The sequence below is a fragment of the Spodoptera frugiperda genome, chromosome 2, assembly GCF_023101765.2.
Source record: "Spodoptera frugiperda isolate SF20-4 chromosome 2, AGI-APGP_CSIRO_Sfru_2.0, whole genome shotgun sequence".
In the NCBI taxonomy this organism is placed as follows: domain Eukaryota; kingdom Metazoa; phylum Arthropoda; class Insecta; order Lepidoptera; family Noctuidae; genus Spodoptera; species Spodoptera frugiperda.
In genome coordinates this window covers 6,379,690-6,400,130 of record NC_064213.1, presented here as the reverse complement: position 1 = coordinate 6,400,130, position 20,441 = coordinate 6,379,690, and the positions used below count along the sequence as shown (strand labels likewise).

Genomic DNA, 20,441 nt, shown 5'->3' with positions numbered 1-20,441 from the left:
TAGACCTATCGCATAAAAAATATTCAGTTACATTAACAAAGTGCGTGAGTGAAGTTTAATTAAAGCTGAATTCCAGTTAGTTACCAGACAGACATGTTTATTGTAATGTAATGAAATGAAATGAAACATCATCAATAATAAGTGGTTACCTAAATCGGTCGATGAAATTTCAATTATCACATAACTTGGCTTGTGAATCAGAATAGAAAATGTGTTACATTATGACTGTGTGTTCGTTAATTAGGTATGTTTCATTAAATGAATACGTATACAGGATGATGGATTGATTCATTAAGTCGTTTGTTTTAGTTTGTAATGTTTAAATGAAGTGATTTATAACTAAATGTAATAATACATCTTTATTATGTACTTACTTATCAATAAACGTGTTGGCAGTCCTTTAGTTATTATTAGAACTTATGACGGGATATTTACCATGTTTAAAGTGAATAAACATGGTAAATATCCCGTCATAAGTTCTAATAATAATAATAAAAACGGCCTTTAGTTCTCAATCGTTGCTGATGGAAGCGTATTGTTGCAGAAAATATAGGTATCTAAACACTAATTAATTTTTGTATAGACTCAGTGACCGGACTTAGTCGTGTTTAACAGCAGCAAATATTGCAACTATGAAAGCATTCGAAATGTCACTTTTGGACTATTATTAACTTTAAAATCCATTAGGAACGCCAAAATAAATACATCGATCGACCACATTTGAATGCAACGGTTCCACTATCTTTTTAAAACTAAAATATCTCCAAAAAACTCAAAGATTTACAACACTGACCTATTAGCGTAAACAAAAATACACAAGCGTAATATAATATCTAAACAGTTACATATACAGTTAATTCTTTTTACATATATGTATAGTTGTATAAATTAAATAAAGTAGGTCGTATATGACTACTAAAAAAAAAACAACGTCACGCCTTTTATCCCCGAAGGGGTAGGCAGAGGTGCACATTGTACACCCACTATTCACCATTTGTGTTATAAGTCCCATGTAATAGGGGGTGAGCCTATTGCCATATATTGAGCACAATTCCAGACTCCGTGCTACTACTGAGAAATTTTCAAATAAAACCCAGTAATACTGTGCTCGACCCGGGAATCGAACCCGAGACCCCTTGTCCGGCAGTCGCACTTGCGGCCACTCAGTCAAGTATTAAAGTAGGTTGTATGAAAAACAAAAAAATAACCAGTAATACTTTTGTCTGACCCGGGAATCGAACCCGAGCCCTCTTGTCCGGCAGTAGCACTTGCGAACACTCGACCAACGAGGCAGTCAGGTGTTAGTAGGTCGTAGGTATATGACTCTATAAAAGTAGGTCGTAGGTACATGACTCTACAAAAGTGGGTCATATATGACCCTATCGCTGATTCCGATATAGTAGCGAGATTGGCAGCTCTTCAACTGTTCAACCTAAATCAGAAGGTTGTCATTAATATGTGCTATATGTACTTGATTGTTATGCTGAAAGCATACGTTTTATCTATGTATAGATTTGTTTGTTGAATTTCAATGTGTGCGTGTTCGATTTTTAGTATTTTGCTCTATTGCGTAATGAAGTAATGCAAGTTTTGGAAAAAAAAATATATATTATTATCACTGTTCCTAAAAGTAAAATAGCCAAAATTATTTATTTCAAATAGACCAGGAAGACACTTTTGAACATCAAATAAATGTCTATCTGTCGGTCAGACCCCTCGTGAAGTTATTTGATTGTTTCAAAGTGTAGATTACTATGTAGAAGAACGAGTGAGTAGTCAACTCGGACCACATGCCTACGGCCCATTTGGGACGAGTTGGGGAAATTAAAAATAAATTAAGTTTTTAGTGGTCAACTCGTCCCACTCTTTTTTTTGTATGGATTTTTAAACTTTATCAATGTTTGGTACAGTTAGCAACACAAGATTAAAAATATTTTTTTATAGTTTTTTTCTTTACTTTCGTCTTGTTCATAGATTATTTCATATTAAAAATCCTGACGAAGTAAGAACCTATTTTTTTTAGTGTCGGTTAAATAATTTATTACCTAATTTTTTTTTAGCAATCGCACAAATTCATGTGTTAATCAAAATTACTAAGAATAGTAAACATGTGTGGCTTAAACAATGGTCATGGCGGTCACTGAAGTAAATGATAACATAGATAGAATGAAGTTCCTAGAAAATCTTTTGTTTTTAACAAAGTAATAGAACTTTATTATTTCCACACTAACCCTTTTGCTACTGACTGTACCTTATCTCATTGTGGTAGTGACGTGGGACGAGTTGACCACTAAAAATATTATTTTATTTTAATTTCCCCAACTCGTCCCAAATGGGCCGTAGGTATGTGGTCCGAGTTGACTACTTACTCAGAAGAACTAGCAAAAACCTCCATAGGTTACTGTTTTACATCATTCATGAAAAATAAATCATACCTTTATAATTAAAATAAACAACAAACAAGTTAATCTTTAACTTCATCGCAAAAATTATTGCCTTAATTTAAATCCCATTTATTACCCAAAACAAAAGCACTGTTGCCCTCGAATAAATACTTCATACGTCAACCAACTTGATGCGCATGGGCAAGCAATAAAGTATGTAGTATCGAAACCTGAAGAAAGTAACTCTGAACAAGTTTCCTTACCGGATAAAGTGAGGTCGAATGATTCATGAGCACCCCTTATATGGACTAAAAGGTTGCACGGCTTATTTCTTTTTTATCAATCGATAAATTTATTCGATAAGCATCGAATGAATATCGATATCCCGTATCGATGTCATTAAATGCGCTAGGTGTAATTAAAAAAGGAACATGGGGTGCATGTATTTATTGTTGGTAGGTTTTTTGTATTATTTTGTTGTGAGTCGTACTGTGATTGCAACATTGTAGTTGTGGATAAAAGGTTAATGCGAATTCTTATCAATGTTGTATTTTACTAGAGCTTGTACTTGCACTTACACTGAGGTGCTTTATAAGTGTTTTAAAAATACCTTTCGAGTTAAACTTAAAACAAAGATAGTAGTGAAAAAGTCCTTACACTTTTATACAAAAGAGTGTTTTTCTTTTTATTATAATTTGATAAAGGGTCGATTGAAATTCTCTTATGGATTTAAAGATAAAACTTTTCATTTAATAATCAGGTTAATTTTGAGGGAGGGGGGGACCATCTAATACTTCTCCCGCCTTGGGCGAGGGAGTCTCTTACTGACTAAAATCACCCTCGTTTCTACTCCTACTTTTCGAGCCGGAGCCCCGGTAACCCACTAGCTAGGTAGTCCGCAGCTCCGGATCAGGATCAGGGTTTGGAATTAATTACACTGCTAAGAAAGAATAAAACCTTTTCCCCGAAGAATATAAAGATTTACTTACCCTACATACAATACAAATAAATCTACTTCTAGTCTAAGTACAAGACAACATAACAAAACCACCCAAGTAAAATAAAGACATGTCAACGTCTAACTAAACTCAAATTCAGTACTAACTCAATCCTATTCACAATTCAAGTCATTATGATGTCGTTTTACCGTGAATAAGGTGCTAATGAGGAAGCGATGTCCAAGAATGTTGATGGCAGATCTTGATGTCACGCCAAAGGTGAACAGGTTGCCTAGTTGGTGATAAAAGCCTACTTGGACGATAATCAAGGATGTCTTTATTTATAGTTAAGTTGTTACGTACTTGGATTATAATGTAGCTGTGTTTTAGTTGCGCTTTTTAGGTAAGCGTCCACGGGCCCGCATCGTACGCATCGTGCGTATTCTGTATGACGTCATCAGTACGCATGGCATAGTATAGGCATTGTTGATGATGCGATCCGTACGATGCGGATTAGTGGAAGCAGTGGTATGAGTTTCTTTAAAAGACAAACTAAAATCTGTTGCGTACGATGCGGACCTATGGACGGGTACCTTTTGACTGAATATGGGACAGGCCTAAAATAAATTCACGTTCTTTACAAGGCTAAATTAAATATGCTTTTAAAATGATGTTATAAAAAGGTTGCAGTACCACTAGCACCCCATATATTATGTAGTAGTAATTAATCATTAGCATCCAATATACCTAAGTACTTAGTAGTAATTATACAAAGGTAGGTATGATACCCAAACTGTTTGGGTGCCGACAACACACTTGTGACTCCTCCAGTGTTGCGGGTATCCATTGACGGTGCTGAACGTTTACCATCATGTAACCATGTATTAATGTAGACATGTATCTGTTTCTTAAATGTAAAACACATATTAAGCAAAATTGTAAAATTAGTATTCATCTGGGAACATCGTTTTAATAAAGTAGTTCTTAGTATTTCTGAATTAGGTACTTGATCTCTGTGTTTTCATAATTTCTATGAAAATATTTTTAAGAGATATGAATTTCTTAGTAATCACTAATATTCATTATCATTAATTTAAGTTCAGACTAAACTTGACAAGTTCTAACTAAAATCTGCTTGTAATATCGTCTACGTTTTACAGAATTGGAAAATTCCTATTTTAATATTCTTTGGTTATGAAAGATGGTGCGTATGGAATAAACCCAACGGAATTTGCGTAGGTAGCTTTCAAACCCGCATCCTCGTGCATGAGACGTGTTTGAGACGCGTCTTCAACCTTTGGGCCACCACAACATTGGCAATGACAATGGTATTTAATCGTAATAAAATCTATCATAATGGTCAGCAACGAACTCGTGATACCTCTGGTTTCGCGGGTGTTCTTAGGCCACGATAGTATAAAAATACTCGAATGCACATTATGACTTTCAAAATTGAAACTTACGTATACTGTTTTTAGTATACATTTGGACAGCAACAAAAAAGAGATTACATATAAGTTGAGTCAGACAATGAGGTAGCCAATCAAATCAAACCAAAACAGATTTTATTTTATCATCTTTAAAGTTTAAACATCCATAAAAAGTCTAATCCTAAATAATACATTAGACTTAAGCATTTCCTAGCTTTAAATATCTATCCGATTTTGCATGGATTATGTCCATAACACTTCTGTGAGGCAAACACGTGTCATCTATTCTGTGTGTTCAGTGGGTCAATTGAGACTTAGCTTAATCTAGGTTTATGACCGTCCTATGCTAATCTGATGCACCAAGCACCGTAAGGATCAAGTTACATTAATTTATTATCTCTCTCAAAATTTTGTGCTATTTAGAGAATTTTGATAAATTAAAACAGTTTGGCAGTTTTATTATAAGTTTCGTGAGACATACTAAATAAATTATTATGCTATCGGCTTACTTAGGTAACTGTTTGATGAGGAACTCGACTAGTTTCAAGCCATGCTAGAGGCTCATATTCTGAATTATATGCTCAACATCAGTAGTATCGCGACTATCGCCGCGTCGCATTTCTGGTAGAAAAGCAGCCTAAAGAACCCCCAAGCTAAGCCAGTACATCATAACTTCAGATAATTACGTAACTGACCAATATGTTTCTTGGAATATCAAAGTATGCCAAGTCAATATCAATGTCAAGTCTTTTGTTCGTATAAGTTTTCTCAGTAACATTGGTAAATGGTTATCAGTATTCCAAATGAAGCATTTTAAACAATGGCTCTTGGTTTACCATGGTGTATTGCAATTCTTACTGCGTTTTGGTAAAGTATTATAATGATATTTCCAAGGATCATCGTAAAAGAAGAAACGACACGTACTTAATTCAGAAATTACACTCCATTCAAAAAGAATCACAAATCAATCCATTGATATTCGCATTAAACTGCGAACAGTTTCAATAGAATAAAAATCGTTTATCGCAACTCTATAAGCTCTGGTAATCGAATAGTGTTCAATTTTATTTTCAATTCGAATAACTTTATCGATCTCACGTCTCGATGTTCACATGTCTATATCGCTCACATCAATTCGCAACAGGGGCGTATTGTCAAATCATTCGATATTCAAATGTCAAGAGGGTAACGGATACCGCTGCCGGTGAGTCGATGACCCCTCCGTATCGTGTAGAATTTCATTACAATATATTTTGAATATTATAATACACCATTTATTTGCATAAGAACGTCCGTCTCCCAACTCAACTGGTAGGTTTTTTTGACAGTTGTCATAGAGTGTTAGGTGTTATTGCTAAATATTTATGCAAAAAAAGTTGGGCTATAAATTCGAAGTGGCATATTTCTCAAAGGAAACAGGAGACAATCGCGAGTGTCGTGCTCTATATTACTTTTAAATCACAGTGATATTAGAATATTGGATACTATTTTTTTGTAGACACGGGTTTCTTTTAAAAACATCTCGATTATATTTGGTAATGACACGAGTCTGGTGAATATCATTAGATGCAACCACACTCCAAGCTAACCCAATTTGCCAAATTTATTAAAATAGTAGATTTTAAACCTAATCATTTAGACGCAAAGTTGAAAATTAATTGAACAGTTTGCTGAGTTGACCATACTTATCGTTAACCCTTAACCTAAGTGATTTAGGGTTGGCACAACACTTTTTATCCATTCTCCTTTATCAGACATTCTACATCGGCAGCTTTTGTACCTCTGTAGAACTAATTAATTTAGCTTCAAATCCAAATAAATTGTTCGGATCATAGTAGATCGTATAAGATCGCCGAAACAATGAAGCGTTTGATTAATTATGTAGCGGCCTTCAGATCCGGCCTTGAAACAGCAGTGCCTTAATCGATCATTAACAATTAGCTTCACGCTAGAAATAGATGGAAATCGTTCAAATACATTCATAAATGTGCTTTGTGTGTGAATATCGAATTAATTGGGCTGGTGTTCATTTAGATTTGGTGTTTAATTAGGTAAGTGTAATAAAGTGATTACCTAGTGAAAATGGAACGGAATCGTTCAGAAAAAAAACAGAATCGTTTGTTCAAAGGCCGACAACGCACCTGTGACTCCTCTGTTATTGCTATGGTGTCCATGAGCGGCGCTGATCGCTTGCCATCAGGTGACCCAGTTGCACGTTTGCCCCCTATTCCACAAAATATTGTAATTTATTAAATAACTAGCTTTTGCCCGCGACTTCGTTCGCGTGGAATAGTGACTTCCGGCAAATTTTTGGTTTTAACCACATAGTTCCCGATCTCGCGGGATCTCTTCAATTCAACGGATTCAAAAATGAGATGTGGAAGATATTCCAGGGAACTCTTCAAAAATCAACATAATGAGCTCTGCGTTTGAATTTAATAGATGTATACTCACTTAGGGCATTGAAAAAATAGTTTAAAAACGGACTTAAACTAACTTAAAACTAAAGAAAGCTACGAATTACGAATTTATAACAATTAAAAAAGAAACTATATTACAACCTATCCTCTATGCTATAATAACCAAGCTTAAAATAATTTAAAAAAAACTAAATAATTTAAAAGAAACGACTTAAATCTAATCTAATTAAAAAAAAATTAGACTTACAATTTTATTAAAAAAACTAACTACAGTAACTACTAATAATCGATATCAAACTAAACCTACGTTAAATAGTTTAACCAAAAAACCAGGAAAACCCAACAAATAAACTTATTAATTGACAAATACAACGAAACCAATTTAGAATATACGAAACAGCAGGACCACTACAGACAAATAATCATACGACTGATAATACACTTTTTCTACGATAGTACCGAAGCGCTCGGCCGATACCCAACCAAATGAATGTAACGAAACCATAGCGCGATCTATTTCGATCCCAACGTCATCTATCGAGGATAAAGACAACTTGGATTATTTATTTATACTCCGTTCGGGCATTTTCTTTGTACTAAAAGTTTAATTATATTGATATTATTTTTTTCATACCTTTTTACTATTTATTTACTTTTTTTCGATGAATTAAAACAATAACATGAACCGAAGTCGTGTAACGATCGACATAGAATTATCTATACTCCGTTAGAGCATTTTCTTTGTACTAAATGTTTTATTATATTGATATTATTTTTTTCATACCTTTTTACTATTTATTTACTTTTTTTCGATAAATTAAAACAATAACATGAACCGAAGTCGTGTAACGATCGACATAGAATTATTTATAAATAATTTATTTCATTTTTTGATTTTTGAAATAAAAATATATCTATGTCCTTTCTAAGGTTCTAAACTATATCTGTACCAAATTTCAACCAAATCCGTCAAATAGTTGCGGAGATTAATGGTATAAGCATAGAATGTTCGACGTGATTCTTTAATTTGACATAACTTTTTTATTTATGAACCGATTGACATGAAACAAACACTAAATGTAAATTTAAGCATCCCACAATATATTCGTGAAAACCGCATCCAACTCGGATCAGCCGTTTCTGAGATTAGCGCGCACAGACGAACAGACAAACAGACAAACAGACAAACAGACAAACAGACAAACAGACAAAAAAAAAGTTAATTACATTTTTGGGTTCGACATCGACATAACAATAACCCCTGCTATTTTTTTTATTTTTATTTTCAATGTACAGACAGCACTTTTCTACGATTTTATTATATGTATAGATTGACATCACGTCCAGTGTGGAGCAATCGGCTCACCTTGCATTATGAAGGGATTAAAATACCACTCGTTTGTTTATGTATAGTATTCAATGTAACCTTTAGTTCTCCCTTTGAAATAAGCTGACGTTTTTTAATAAAATGTTTTATAAATAAATAAATAAAACAACAGTGATAGAACAAAAAGCTAAGAATAAACATGACAGTAGAATACACCCCTGGTATTGTCAGTACTCGCTTAGTCACGGCGTACACTGTATGTCTTCGTGTATGGTAATGTGTATTTACACAGTCGTCACATCGACGCCACACTTCACCCAAGGTCAAGAGCCATTGTGAACCAACACCAACATTTGATCAACAAGCAGATATACCAAATTTGCAACTTACATTGTTATTCTTATCTCATTGGCTAGCCAAGATTTACGACTTAGGCCAGCAATGTATGCCAAAGTATTGTTTGTCGAACATAAATTATTGGTACAATACTTGACTGAATAAGTGTCTGGAGCTGCGGACTACCTAGCGGGTTTACCGGGGCTCCGGCTTGAAAAGCAGGGGTAGGAACGGGGTGGTTTTTAGTCAGTAAGAGTCTGACAATCCATCTCGGCGCCTAAGGCGAGAGAAGTCATTGGAAGATTTTCCCCCATTAAAAAAAGGCTGAATAAGTGTCGTTTAATTCTAAAGAGATTCAAAGGCTTGTTTACTAATGGATATAAAATAGCTAAATCCGGCTTTAAAGTTTAAAGGCTCATTCAATTACGAGCAAAATTGTATCTCAATACTTGAGAGCCTATTCATGTATAGATGTCAGCATTTGAAGATAAGTTTTTTATTTGCAATCGTAATGACATTCAGAATTCAAGAGATGTTGACGTTACATAAACATTTATGTGGTTTCGTAATATGGACTACAAATTAAATAGGTATTTAGGTACGTTTGTAGATGTTTTGGTTATGAATTATGATGACATCGAAATTCATTGCCTCGTTTTGGTCAAGTGGTTTGAAGAATGTGACTACTGAACTTTATGTTGGAGGTAGTATGGTGGTTCTGATTTAGAAATTCTTAATAGACAACATATCACAAACAGATTGTGATAGTTCACTGATGGACTATGGAACTCCTATTCCTACTGATGGTGTGGGAGAGCCACAAGCCAGAGGCCGACTCGACCGGAGTGATACCACCGACGTGAAACAACACCTACGTTGTGTTTCGTTGTGTGAGTGAGGTTACCGGAGACCCAATTACCTCCCCCTTCCCAATTTTCCCAATTCCTGATTTCCCAACAACCCTTAAATTCGTAAAAGACCGGCAACGCACTTGTAACGTCTCTGGTGTTTCTGCCGTCCATGGGCGGCGGCGATTGCTTACCATCAAATGATCCGTTTGACATGATAAAGAAAGAGAGGTTTAGCATAATCTCCACGCTTGATAAGAAGGTTGGAGATCGCATTTTAGCCAAAGCATTCATTCGTTTTAGTAATTAGGATTCAATTTTTATAAATGTATTTCATTTTGTCCACAGTGGTCCAGTAATGTGCTGATATGCCGATAACAGCAGTGTACCGTGAGACGCCGCCCGCGTCACCTCCACTGCACACCAGCTATGAGGAGGCTCTGGCCACCGTACGTATAAAGAACTAGTTACTATCTACCATCATAGTCTAACCCAGCCTTACTCTACTTGACACTCTCTCCTAACGACCCCATTGAGCAGGAATTCGGACGCCACAAGGGGTTTTTTATAGTATGATTTTGCCAGGTTTAGAGCCCTTACTTTATCAGTTAAGTAGACAATATTGCCTTAGTGTACTGAACTACTACGGTCATAATAAATGGCCTATCATCCACCACAAAAATATGTGTTCCATTAAAAGTCAAAGTCAAATAATTTGTTCCAATTAAACCATAAAGAGGTATTTCTGAAATGTCAACAAACAAAGAAATAAATAATATTCTTGGAATCTGTCCGTCAATAAAGCTAGGTGCATGCGAACCAGTAGCAGTTCCGAAGATTTAATAAACAAATATTTTATACTCTTCAGCTTAATCATAGTTTTATAGTATAGATTCACCTTGTACCTAGGTCTAAAGTACTGGTTACGATGTAATTAAGGCTTATTAGTAGGCGTTTCGGTTGTAATTGGAGCCTCTTTGTTCCGGTCGTGAATTCGGATCGAAATCGTTTACCTAGTTAGCTACATCTTGATTAAAGATAAAGTAAAGATTTCAAGTCTAAATAGTACACTACTCAGCACAGTATGATTTAAAGTTAAATGTATGTGAGCTGGGCTCCGGCTTGAAAAGCAGGAGTAGGAACGGGGTGGTTTTTAGTCAGTAAGGCGAGAGGGAGTGTCAGACTCTTACTGACTAAAAATTCAGCCCGTTCCTACTCCTCTGCTTTTCGAGCCGGAGCCCCGGTAAACCCGCTAGGTAGTCTGCAGCTCCAGTTATAGATTGCGAGGCTAATAGAAATTTTATTTCCCGCACCTTCAATGAATGAGACGGGATATCAAGGTGCTTTTTAGTGTACTATAAGACTGACAATTCCCTTTGTTTTCCCCAGGCGAGGGGGTTTTAACAGAATTTTCCTCACAGGATCAAAAAGAAAATCAAAGAAGAGTTTTAAAAAACCCTTTTGACCCTAATACAAAACTAAACATAGTACAAAAAAGTTAAAGCGAATATTTTAGCAACGGTTACGAAAATTACGCAATGAAAACAAACACTTTCTGTTAGTTCAGCTCATTATTAATAGATGGCGTTGCGTGTTGGTTTACAAATAACGATTCTCTAACAATGCATTTGTTGCACTATTATCTATCCTGAATTAAAATATGCAGTAAATATTTATTTGTAAACTTTTTACAAATTCTATATTGATGGTTACTAATTTAAAATTATAATGTTGTTACTTACCTAATATTTGTGTGGCTTAAGTATCAACATGTCGTGTAAAACGTGAGGCTTCTATTGTCATGCAGAGTATTACGATATTTCTGTTTATATTTACTTGTTCGAGGATGTTTCCTCATCGCTTGGACGAATGTGCTAAGGTTTTATCATTTTGTAAATAACTACAGTCGGTTTAAAAAGAACATTGTGAGTATTAGATAGAGAAGGCTCCTTTTTTATTATCCAATGACTTTTTCCGCCTTGGGCGAGGCGAGAGGGAGTGTCTAAAAACCACCCCGTTCCTACTCCTGCTTTTCGAGCCGGAGCCCCGGTAACTCGCTAGACCCGGTAACTGTTAGAATTTTACTGTTATTATTTTCTTTAGCAATAAACAAAAAAATACGGTGACATCTCCATTTAAGTCTCTATTAGCAGCATTATATAAATTCCTAAAACGTGTCAAAACTAAAATGTCCAGACAAATCAATTTACACGTGAAAACAAATTGTTTAGTAGTATATTGAAGAAATAGCGCAAAATTACACACATAACACGGTGTTTAAACATCGATTCGCAATGCTAATTCCTTATCACCTTGACATGCGATTTGCACAGACATTGGCGAAACGGACGAGGCGCTACTGTGATACTGTTCACTGTACATACTGTGTAGCGTGTGTGCCACACTGCACTGCGACAAGTATCGGAGTAAAGCGAGCGGATTGCCCCACTGTGTGAATGGAAAATGGCCATAATAAGGCAAACGGACGTACTACAATCCACCTGCATACAATAGCTTAGTAGTTTAGTTAGTTCACAGCTTCCGACGCGCGGCCTTCTCGCCGCTTCTGCGCCGCGAGTTATCACCGACCAAATAAATTCACCATATTTGTAAACGCAGTGTTGTGATCACGATCGTGACTGCACATGTGAAGTGATGACAAAATAAGTGCCGGATTCACGATGTTCAATGTCGGACTATCGTGATTCGTCTGTTGGTTTATGCGATCGTTAAAAATTATTTGTTTATCAATTCTTTACGTAGATAAATGCTAGGCATTTGCGTGTGTAACGGTTTGTTGTGAAGCCTTGACTTATATACTTTTTTTATAGAGATCGATCTACTTAATTATAAAGCTATGTTTGGGTGCGGATTTTCTCACGAACCCTGAATATTGGATCGGTCACGACATTGATTTACTCACGGAATTTATTTTTTTTAACTCATGGGCTCGACTTCACGGTTGCGAATTTTACGCTACAGTTCTTTAGAAAGATCACTTGATTAGATACAACTGGTTGCTAATTGTTGTGTCATAAATGTAGTGTTTTATGTTGTAGATACTTCACAGATTTAAAATTAATCTGATAATTTAATATTAATGAGCTGTTCACTGTAATGAAATATGGCGCGGTCACAAACGAACGGATAAATAAAATTAATTATAAAGTTTAAATTAACCCAATTATTATATTATCATGTTAATGAAAAGCCTTTCATTTAATACACCGAATATACCGAAGTAATTAAATACATTTATTTATAATCCGATAACTGGTATAAAATAATTAAACTCGGAAGTTCTAAAGTGTCTGCGTTTGGCCTGTCCGTGTATTGTTTCAATAAAAACAGTAAAATGAATGAAACGGAAGCTCAATTAAAGCTAGTGATTGTTCATTATATTTGTAAAGATGTGTGATGTACACAATAAGTAATTGTAATCAAGAATGGTTACAACGAGATATAATATCAGCTTTATGTAGTGGACAGATCTAAGACGTGTGACGACAGAATTCTGGACGTATAGCACACGAAACCTCTATCAATAGCATCCAAGCTTTTTATTTACTTAGTCCATATATGGTTGGTATGCGTTTCACATTGTGTCTGCCGTGCGCGTCACGGTCTCTACTATTTTTTTTTTTCATCCAATGACCCATGGTTAAAGTCACAGGGAGCCGCTGGATGCAGGTCACTTCCAATTGGCCTATCTGGAAGTCATTGGAGAAGGCCTATGTTCAGCAGTGGACGTCTCATGGCTGACATCCCGCTCCACTGGCTTTCAGTCCTTCTGTACACATGATAAAACACACATTAATACATAATGATTCTGGGAACCGTCTACATGATGATTGTTCACTCCACATGTATAATTATGAACACGAATAGGTCGTTAGTTCACGACCAGTATCTTTCGCAATCCCCCGAATTTTAAACCTTTACCATTGAAACCATGTTCATAATATCATGAATAACCTAACACGAATCTAATATTTTTCTGTGGATCAGAATTACTTCTTTTCTCATATGCCTGCTGGCGAGCTAAATGGATGTGTTGTGGATGCGTGCTAAGTATGTGTGCTATGGATATGTGCTATAGATGGCTTCCTTACTATCAATACATTGCAAACTGAGCTACGCATCTTCCTCACGCAGCTACTTTGCGGCGGCGCATCTTCATATCACATCTTTCTCGCACCGCTACATAGCTTAGTATCAGTGGAAACGGACACGTAGTTTCACAGCTTACATAATCTCTAGTAGAATACACCCTAACAATCGTTATATCACAAACAACAGACAGTCCTTGGATATATCCATCTCACTTAAAGGTTACTTAATAACCATAATATACGGTATCATCATGCCACTTCAGTATGTTATTACAGTAAAACACACACATATTACTCGTAATTTATGCATGTATGTGGCAATGTGCTTTGTCACGACAATTGGTTTTATATATCTCTTTGTTTAGATACTTTAGTGTACAGTTATTGTTATTGAGTTATTATTTAACTGTGAAATTATTTTTCTTGGCCGTTTAATTGTTTAATTTCCATTTTGAGGACGTGTTTATCTTAAAGCACGTGTTTGTTAATGACGGTTATCGTTTTTGCGTTGCGTAGGTGGCGGTAGGGTCGCGTAAAGTCCTGTACGTTAATTAATTAATTAATTTGTATGAATGTTTTTTTAGGCTTTACATTTGGTTGGGTATGTAACTAATGGTTTTAAAGTTCAGCAATAATATACAGTGGTTTAAGCTATAAAGAAAAGAGATCAATATCGGTTACATTTCATGACAAGGTAAATATTAAATAGTATCATTAATCAGCAGTTGCTATGCAAAACATCCAGTAGGTACCTACTATTGCACCAAATAAACTACACTAGATGAAGAAAGGATTAACAATATAACACTATGGTGTATGTGTTACACAACACCATTCACGCACATTGGGCTCAGTAAACGACAAATTAAGAATAGCCGGTTCACCTTGCGCCTGCGCCGTGGGAGCGCCGTTTTATGTAAATTCCAACGAGCTAACTACCGCATTTCTACGTCGCCTCGATTAAAGTAAATTCGAGTGGATGAAAGGCCATTTGTCGGTTCAAAAGTCTTTAGATTTTCGTGAGAGATTTCTCGCGCATTTTATAGCTCAATTAATAATTTAGTTGGTAAAATGAGCACCCAGATAAATGAACCTAGATTTCAGTAATTAGCTATTTTAATGAACCCAGATGCTTGGTTCCTAAGTACTTTGACCTTTAAGTAATTGTCTGTTGAAGCGACCTTATTTACAAACTGATTTTATTTTTAGGGCTGTAGAATAATAATTGAAAACCAACCGTAAACCTGTTCTATCTTGTAAGTGGCCGGTGATTAGTAATTACAATTAAAAATGTGTGTCTTGTGAAGTGAAAATCTAATTAAACATAATATAATTAATGACTAGTATTACGTTAACAAATACAGCTACTAAACAGATGCTCATCATGTTACGTCGTATGCGTAATTTCTCAAAAAAAGTGTAACATTAATTCTTCAATGTCCAATAAAAACAGTTCCCATGCTCGCTTTCACGACAAAAACGGCATTCGTAATTGAACGTTGTATTCTTTTCCACAGCATGCCTCTTTCACGTACACCAGTGGGTGGTTCCTTCCTTAAACTAAGTTATATTTGGCAAGAGAAACTTTCCATTAGATCCATAGTTTTGACCTAAAAATGTATAAAAAATATGCTACTCGAATTGTGAACCTCTTCCTTTTTGGGAGCTGAAAAAGGCTGACTACAAGTTAAATTCATATCCTAGATGACCAAATTCTTCTTTCAACACACAGTGTACAAAGACTTAGTAATTGTTATGATGAGTGATAAAGACAGTGATAGTGTATTTCCTTGGAAGGTTTCCAAGTTTTACAACACTAGACATAGTGATGTTGTTACTAGAATGAGGCAATAGGTACACCAAGTAGTAATTGTAAGTATACTTAAGGAGTTTCGTTTAACTCTACAGGTCGCTAGTATTTCTGCGACTTTATTGATAAAGTAAGAGGAATATATTATGTAGATTGTAATGTAACTTGTGATATTTAATAATAGGATGAATGCAAAAGCCAGCTTCTGGGGATACATCGCTTATTGGACTCGTTTACTTCTTAAGACTTTGACTGCCAACAAAAATCTGTTGAAGGCAGATCCTCCGTTAGCACCAATCACTTTTGCCCCCGTGACGTTCGATGTGTTAATGGTAACGTTTTCTAAGAGGTTACTATTTGCAAACATACAAATCTAATTTTGTTACTAGCAAAACAAGACGAAGATAAAACTTCTGTCTGTATACATTTTATCGTTCAGAAAATGTCACCGTGGGAAAGACTGGCAGATAGAATAGGTAATAAACAATTGATTCACGTGTACTTCATCTGCAGAGCTGTGTAATTATGTAAGTGTCTGTATCACGTGTAAAGCATAGATCACCGGCAAAAACCTGTCACGTGGCGTCACCACAGTTAATACAAGTTTTGCATCATACACGGCAATGTTCAGTTTGAAATGCTCATAATTACTACCTCATGTTTATATTTAGTTGTTTTATATTTATGCAGTATAAATAAGTTGTCTTCTGTTGTATAATAGTAGATGATAGATGCATGGATGGTATCTTATTTCCTGATAAGATTGAAAGTATGTGTTTTGATCAGTTTAAAAAAAATGTAATAGAAGAGCATGAGTGTTTTGGAAAACCTTTGTAAATTTTGAGCACATTTTAGAGTTTCACCAGGTCCAACTTTGTTACATTCATAGCTCCACAGTCTCCGACCAAGTTATTGTAATTAAGCTGTGGACTGCTTAGCAGATTTACCGGTGTTCCGACTCGAAAAGAAAGAGTAGGAACTGGATAGTTTTTAGTCAGTACGAGTCTGACACTCGTTGTCGCCTCGACCAAAACGAGAAAAGTCATAAGTCGATTTTCCCTCCTCAAAAAAAAAGTTATTGCAATTGAGACCTTATGATCGGTAGTTGAGTTTGTGATTACTCGACTAATTAGGCAGTTTTTGAGCGTCATTGAACTGTGTTGGTCTAGTAAATATAGGATAAGAAATAACCAAACTTATTGGTTGGTTATATACGGAGTATAATGTATTGACTATATAAACATATCCTCTTGTCATAGAAGTAGAAGACGGTTCTAACAAAGGCTATAATTATAATCGCATATTACTTGGGAAAAAACTGAGTAATGTGTGTAGAGTTAACAGTCCATCTGGTTAATGATGATTATTGTGTGTTGCGTGATGCCCTCTGGCCAGGTGAACTGGTGGCCTTAAGTAACCAGCTGTTGTGACTTGTAATGAGAATGCTTATATTAACACTGGTATAGCTATCAGGTATGTTTATGTATGTGTATGTAATAGGTCTAAAATCGAAAGTTTGTTGAATGAAGATTTGAGGTCTGATACTCTAGTTGAGAAAACTATTACTATTTTGCCAAAGAGGATTAGGTATGATACAAATTTGACTGCACGGTTGACGCAGTGACTGGGCAACCTGCTTCCACGTAGCGTGTAGCGGCTTCGATTCCCGCATGGAGCAACTCTTTGTGTGATCCACAAATTGTTGTTTCGGGTCTGGGTGTCATGTGCATGTGAACTTGTATGTTTGTAAACGCACCTACGACACAGGAGAAAATACTAGTATGGGGCAATATTTTGTTAAAGAAAAAAAAAGTTTTGATTAAGTTATGCCCAGTGAACGTTGATAGATTCTAATGTTCCTGGAATTTTTGGTGTTAACTTTTATAAATAACTTGATTCGACTATTGACATTCTTCATGATTATTCACTTACCTAAACAGACAAAGTGATAATTATGCTCAAACATCAGCTATGAAACAGCAAAAAATCAAAGAAAGAAATCTCCACACACCTTTTTGCGTGGTGAAGCAAAAACTACTTAAAACTATCAAATCGGTTTACAATCATCAGTACTGGCTTATGATGACGAATAGTTTTATCTGTAATTCTCAACGGATGTATGAACATAGATATACATAAGTCAGGTAAGTCATTACCCTCATTTTTACTGCGTCGGTCGGGTAAAAACGTATGTACTTGTAGCTAATGGTAGAGATGTACTCTAAGTAATAAAAGGTCGGTTCTGTTGAGTAATTAAGGTGTTATAAGTACATTTGCTGTTGCACAATACTTTCAAGTGTTAGGTAGAGGGTATTATAACACCATTAGATATTTATTTAATCGCACAAGTCGGTGAAAAGAGACGAGCAAACAGGTATTATTTGTTTAAATTTACCCTTATTGGAGACACGTTTAGAATGGATTCTGTTTTGAGAATATTGAAAAAGCAAAATACTCTCAAATTTAAGTTTTTTTTTAGAGACTGGGAGAACCTTAAAAATCGCCTAGTTTTCTGGGGATAAAAGACTTGGGAATTTGGGATTTTCTAAAACTACCCCGGTGGCCACCTTCAGCACCTGTAAGGGGCACCAGGTGCTCTAATAGACCTGTTCCGGAGCCCCCAAGGATTAATACTTGAACCAAAGCAGACAAATGACGATTTAACTCTTTATATATCCTAAGGGATCTACTATATTTAAATCATTAACTTAACAAAACACGCAAAGATTTGACTTTGATTTATTTGTGCTTACTGTACCATGAACGCAATGACTGAAAAAGTGTCATAATAAACGAAATTCGTATGTTATTCAATACGAAATGTCTTTGTAAAGTTGAAGGTTTGTAATGGACCCGTATTAGGCAGTACAGTCACCTTGCAGATGGGATCGCCTTGCGGTGACTCAGTGCGACATGTGATACGTATGGTCACTCATGCGCCGCCTGTGACCATATACAAGGAATTGGTTGTGATAGCTGTACCTACTGACAATTCTATTTTTGTATGTGAAAAATGTATCAGGTGATTGGGTCGTTTTTTGTTGTATTGGGTTTCGTAAGATTGGAAGTTGTTAAGGGGCTTGTTTAATATTTAATAGTGGTCGGAAACTGATGTTAACAAAGTTTTGTAGAGTACCGTGCGTCCTCTTTCGACCCATATATTAAAATTGGGATATTGCCATAGTTATGGAGTACATTTAAAAACTATGTTATTATTCAATCATAAGGCTATTTAGTTAATGAAAATAAAAAGAGAAAATAATATTTAAGAATAGTTTAATAAGGTTTAATCAACTTTTACATAAACTATCAAAAAAAGGAACAAAAATGAGATATCTAATGTTTATAGCATATTCTTATTATAATAATCACTCTTTTTGGTTACTAATGGTATTTTTATAAGACGCAGCCTCATATCTTTCTACTAAACATAAAAAAAAACTAATTAGAATGTTCTTTATAGATGCAATCACTGCAAAAAGATATGTTTTCAGGACATATATATTTGAGGCAAGCTATCTATATATCTAAGCTATATATCTATCTTTTTTGGCAGGACAGACTTGACACCGTTTGCGAACATTGGGTACTTTCGCAGGAGGTTCTTGTGAAGACTAACATGATCGCTTTCTTCACCTTCTTCCTCATCACCTAAAAAGTCTTCCTCCGAGTCCGATTCCTCTAAAATTGACATAATGCGCCGGTTTTCTATCTCCTCTCGATCCATTTCAACTTAAAATAATTACCTTATGACAAATATAAAGCATATAAAGCAAAAAAAGTGATTACTGACCAAAAATGTTAGCGCATATGATGGCACAAAATAGTAACATTAGCTGTGAGGATGGGTCAAAATTACCTTTTCAAAAATGTTACGCGTCTAACACCCAGTTGACTCGTCGCCGCACTGATTTCTCATCAAAAACGTTTAGAACACACCATTGACTCCAGCTACTGCACAGAACAGCAGCGTCGCACGAGCACTTACAAAAATATTTGAAATTTCAAATAGGCCGGGTAATTTTGACCCAACCTCAATGACGCCGGGTTAATAGTGGTCGGAAACTTATGTTAACAAAGTTTTGTACAGTTTTTCGTTCGATCTCTATCGACGACGCATCTCTTTTTAAATAAGCAAATAGTCCATAGATCTCTATATATAAATAGACACATAACGTATTTAATTTTTTAAAGGGCTTTGTCTCTCCGAAACAACATTGCCCAGTAGCATTAAAATCATAATAACTTATAAAAAACAAAACTAAATAGCTACTAATGGTCTAAACAGTATAGTCTCATCAATTTGTATAACACTTTTGCCCTATCGCTAATTGGGAAAGCAAGAACGCTGTTCACAACATAATTATAAAGCTGGTCATGATTATAATAACGTTAGTAGAAACGCTACTGCATTAATTATCCAGTATAATTATTCTATAAATATCTACAATTACTAATAATTTATTCTTAAACATTTACTCCTTTACGTTGGGGTAGGCTTACCACAGCACAATAAGTATTATATATTAGTATCTAAATGACTCACTAAAAATAACCCAGAAAATCACACAAACAAAATCTAACCCTTATAAGCTCACCAGGAAAAGCATCGATACAAAAGAATCGGTAATCGAATACATCACCGATGCATCGATGCATCGATTCATCGAGTTACGTAGAAGACAAAGCGAGTGCAGTATGGTCACGTAATAGCGATCTATTAATATTGTTATGTGCAAGCGCACGGTGTATTGTCTCGTAGTTTGGCTGTTAGCTCCACATTAGTATTCGGTATGGCCAGTGTTGTTCTGATACGTTTATACGCTACGGTACGGA

At 35.4% G+C, this 20,441-nt stretch overlaps 1 protein-coding gene across 2 annotated transcripts in view; it reads left to right on the top strand.

Annotated features, from left to right (window-relative positions):
* The window catches only part of LOC118268842 (serine/arginine repetitive matrix protein 1), a 140,919-nt gene that overhangs the window by 21,293 nt on the left and 99,185 nt on the right, over nt 1-20,441 (top strand). For both annotated transcript variants that reach the window (XM_050701249.1, XM_035583586.2), the window contains one exon: nt 10,032-10,132. In XM_050701249.1, coding sequence (XP_050557206.1) covers nt 10,052-10,132 — 81 coding nt within the window. In that variant the 5' untranslated portion in view covers nt 10,032-10,051. The remainder of the gene's footprint in view (nt 1-10,031; nt 10,133-20,441) is intronic.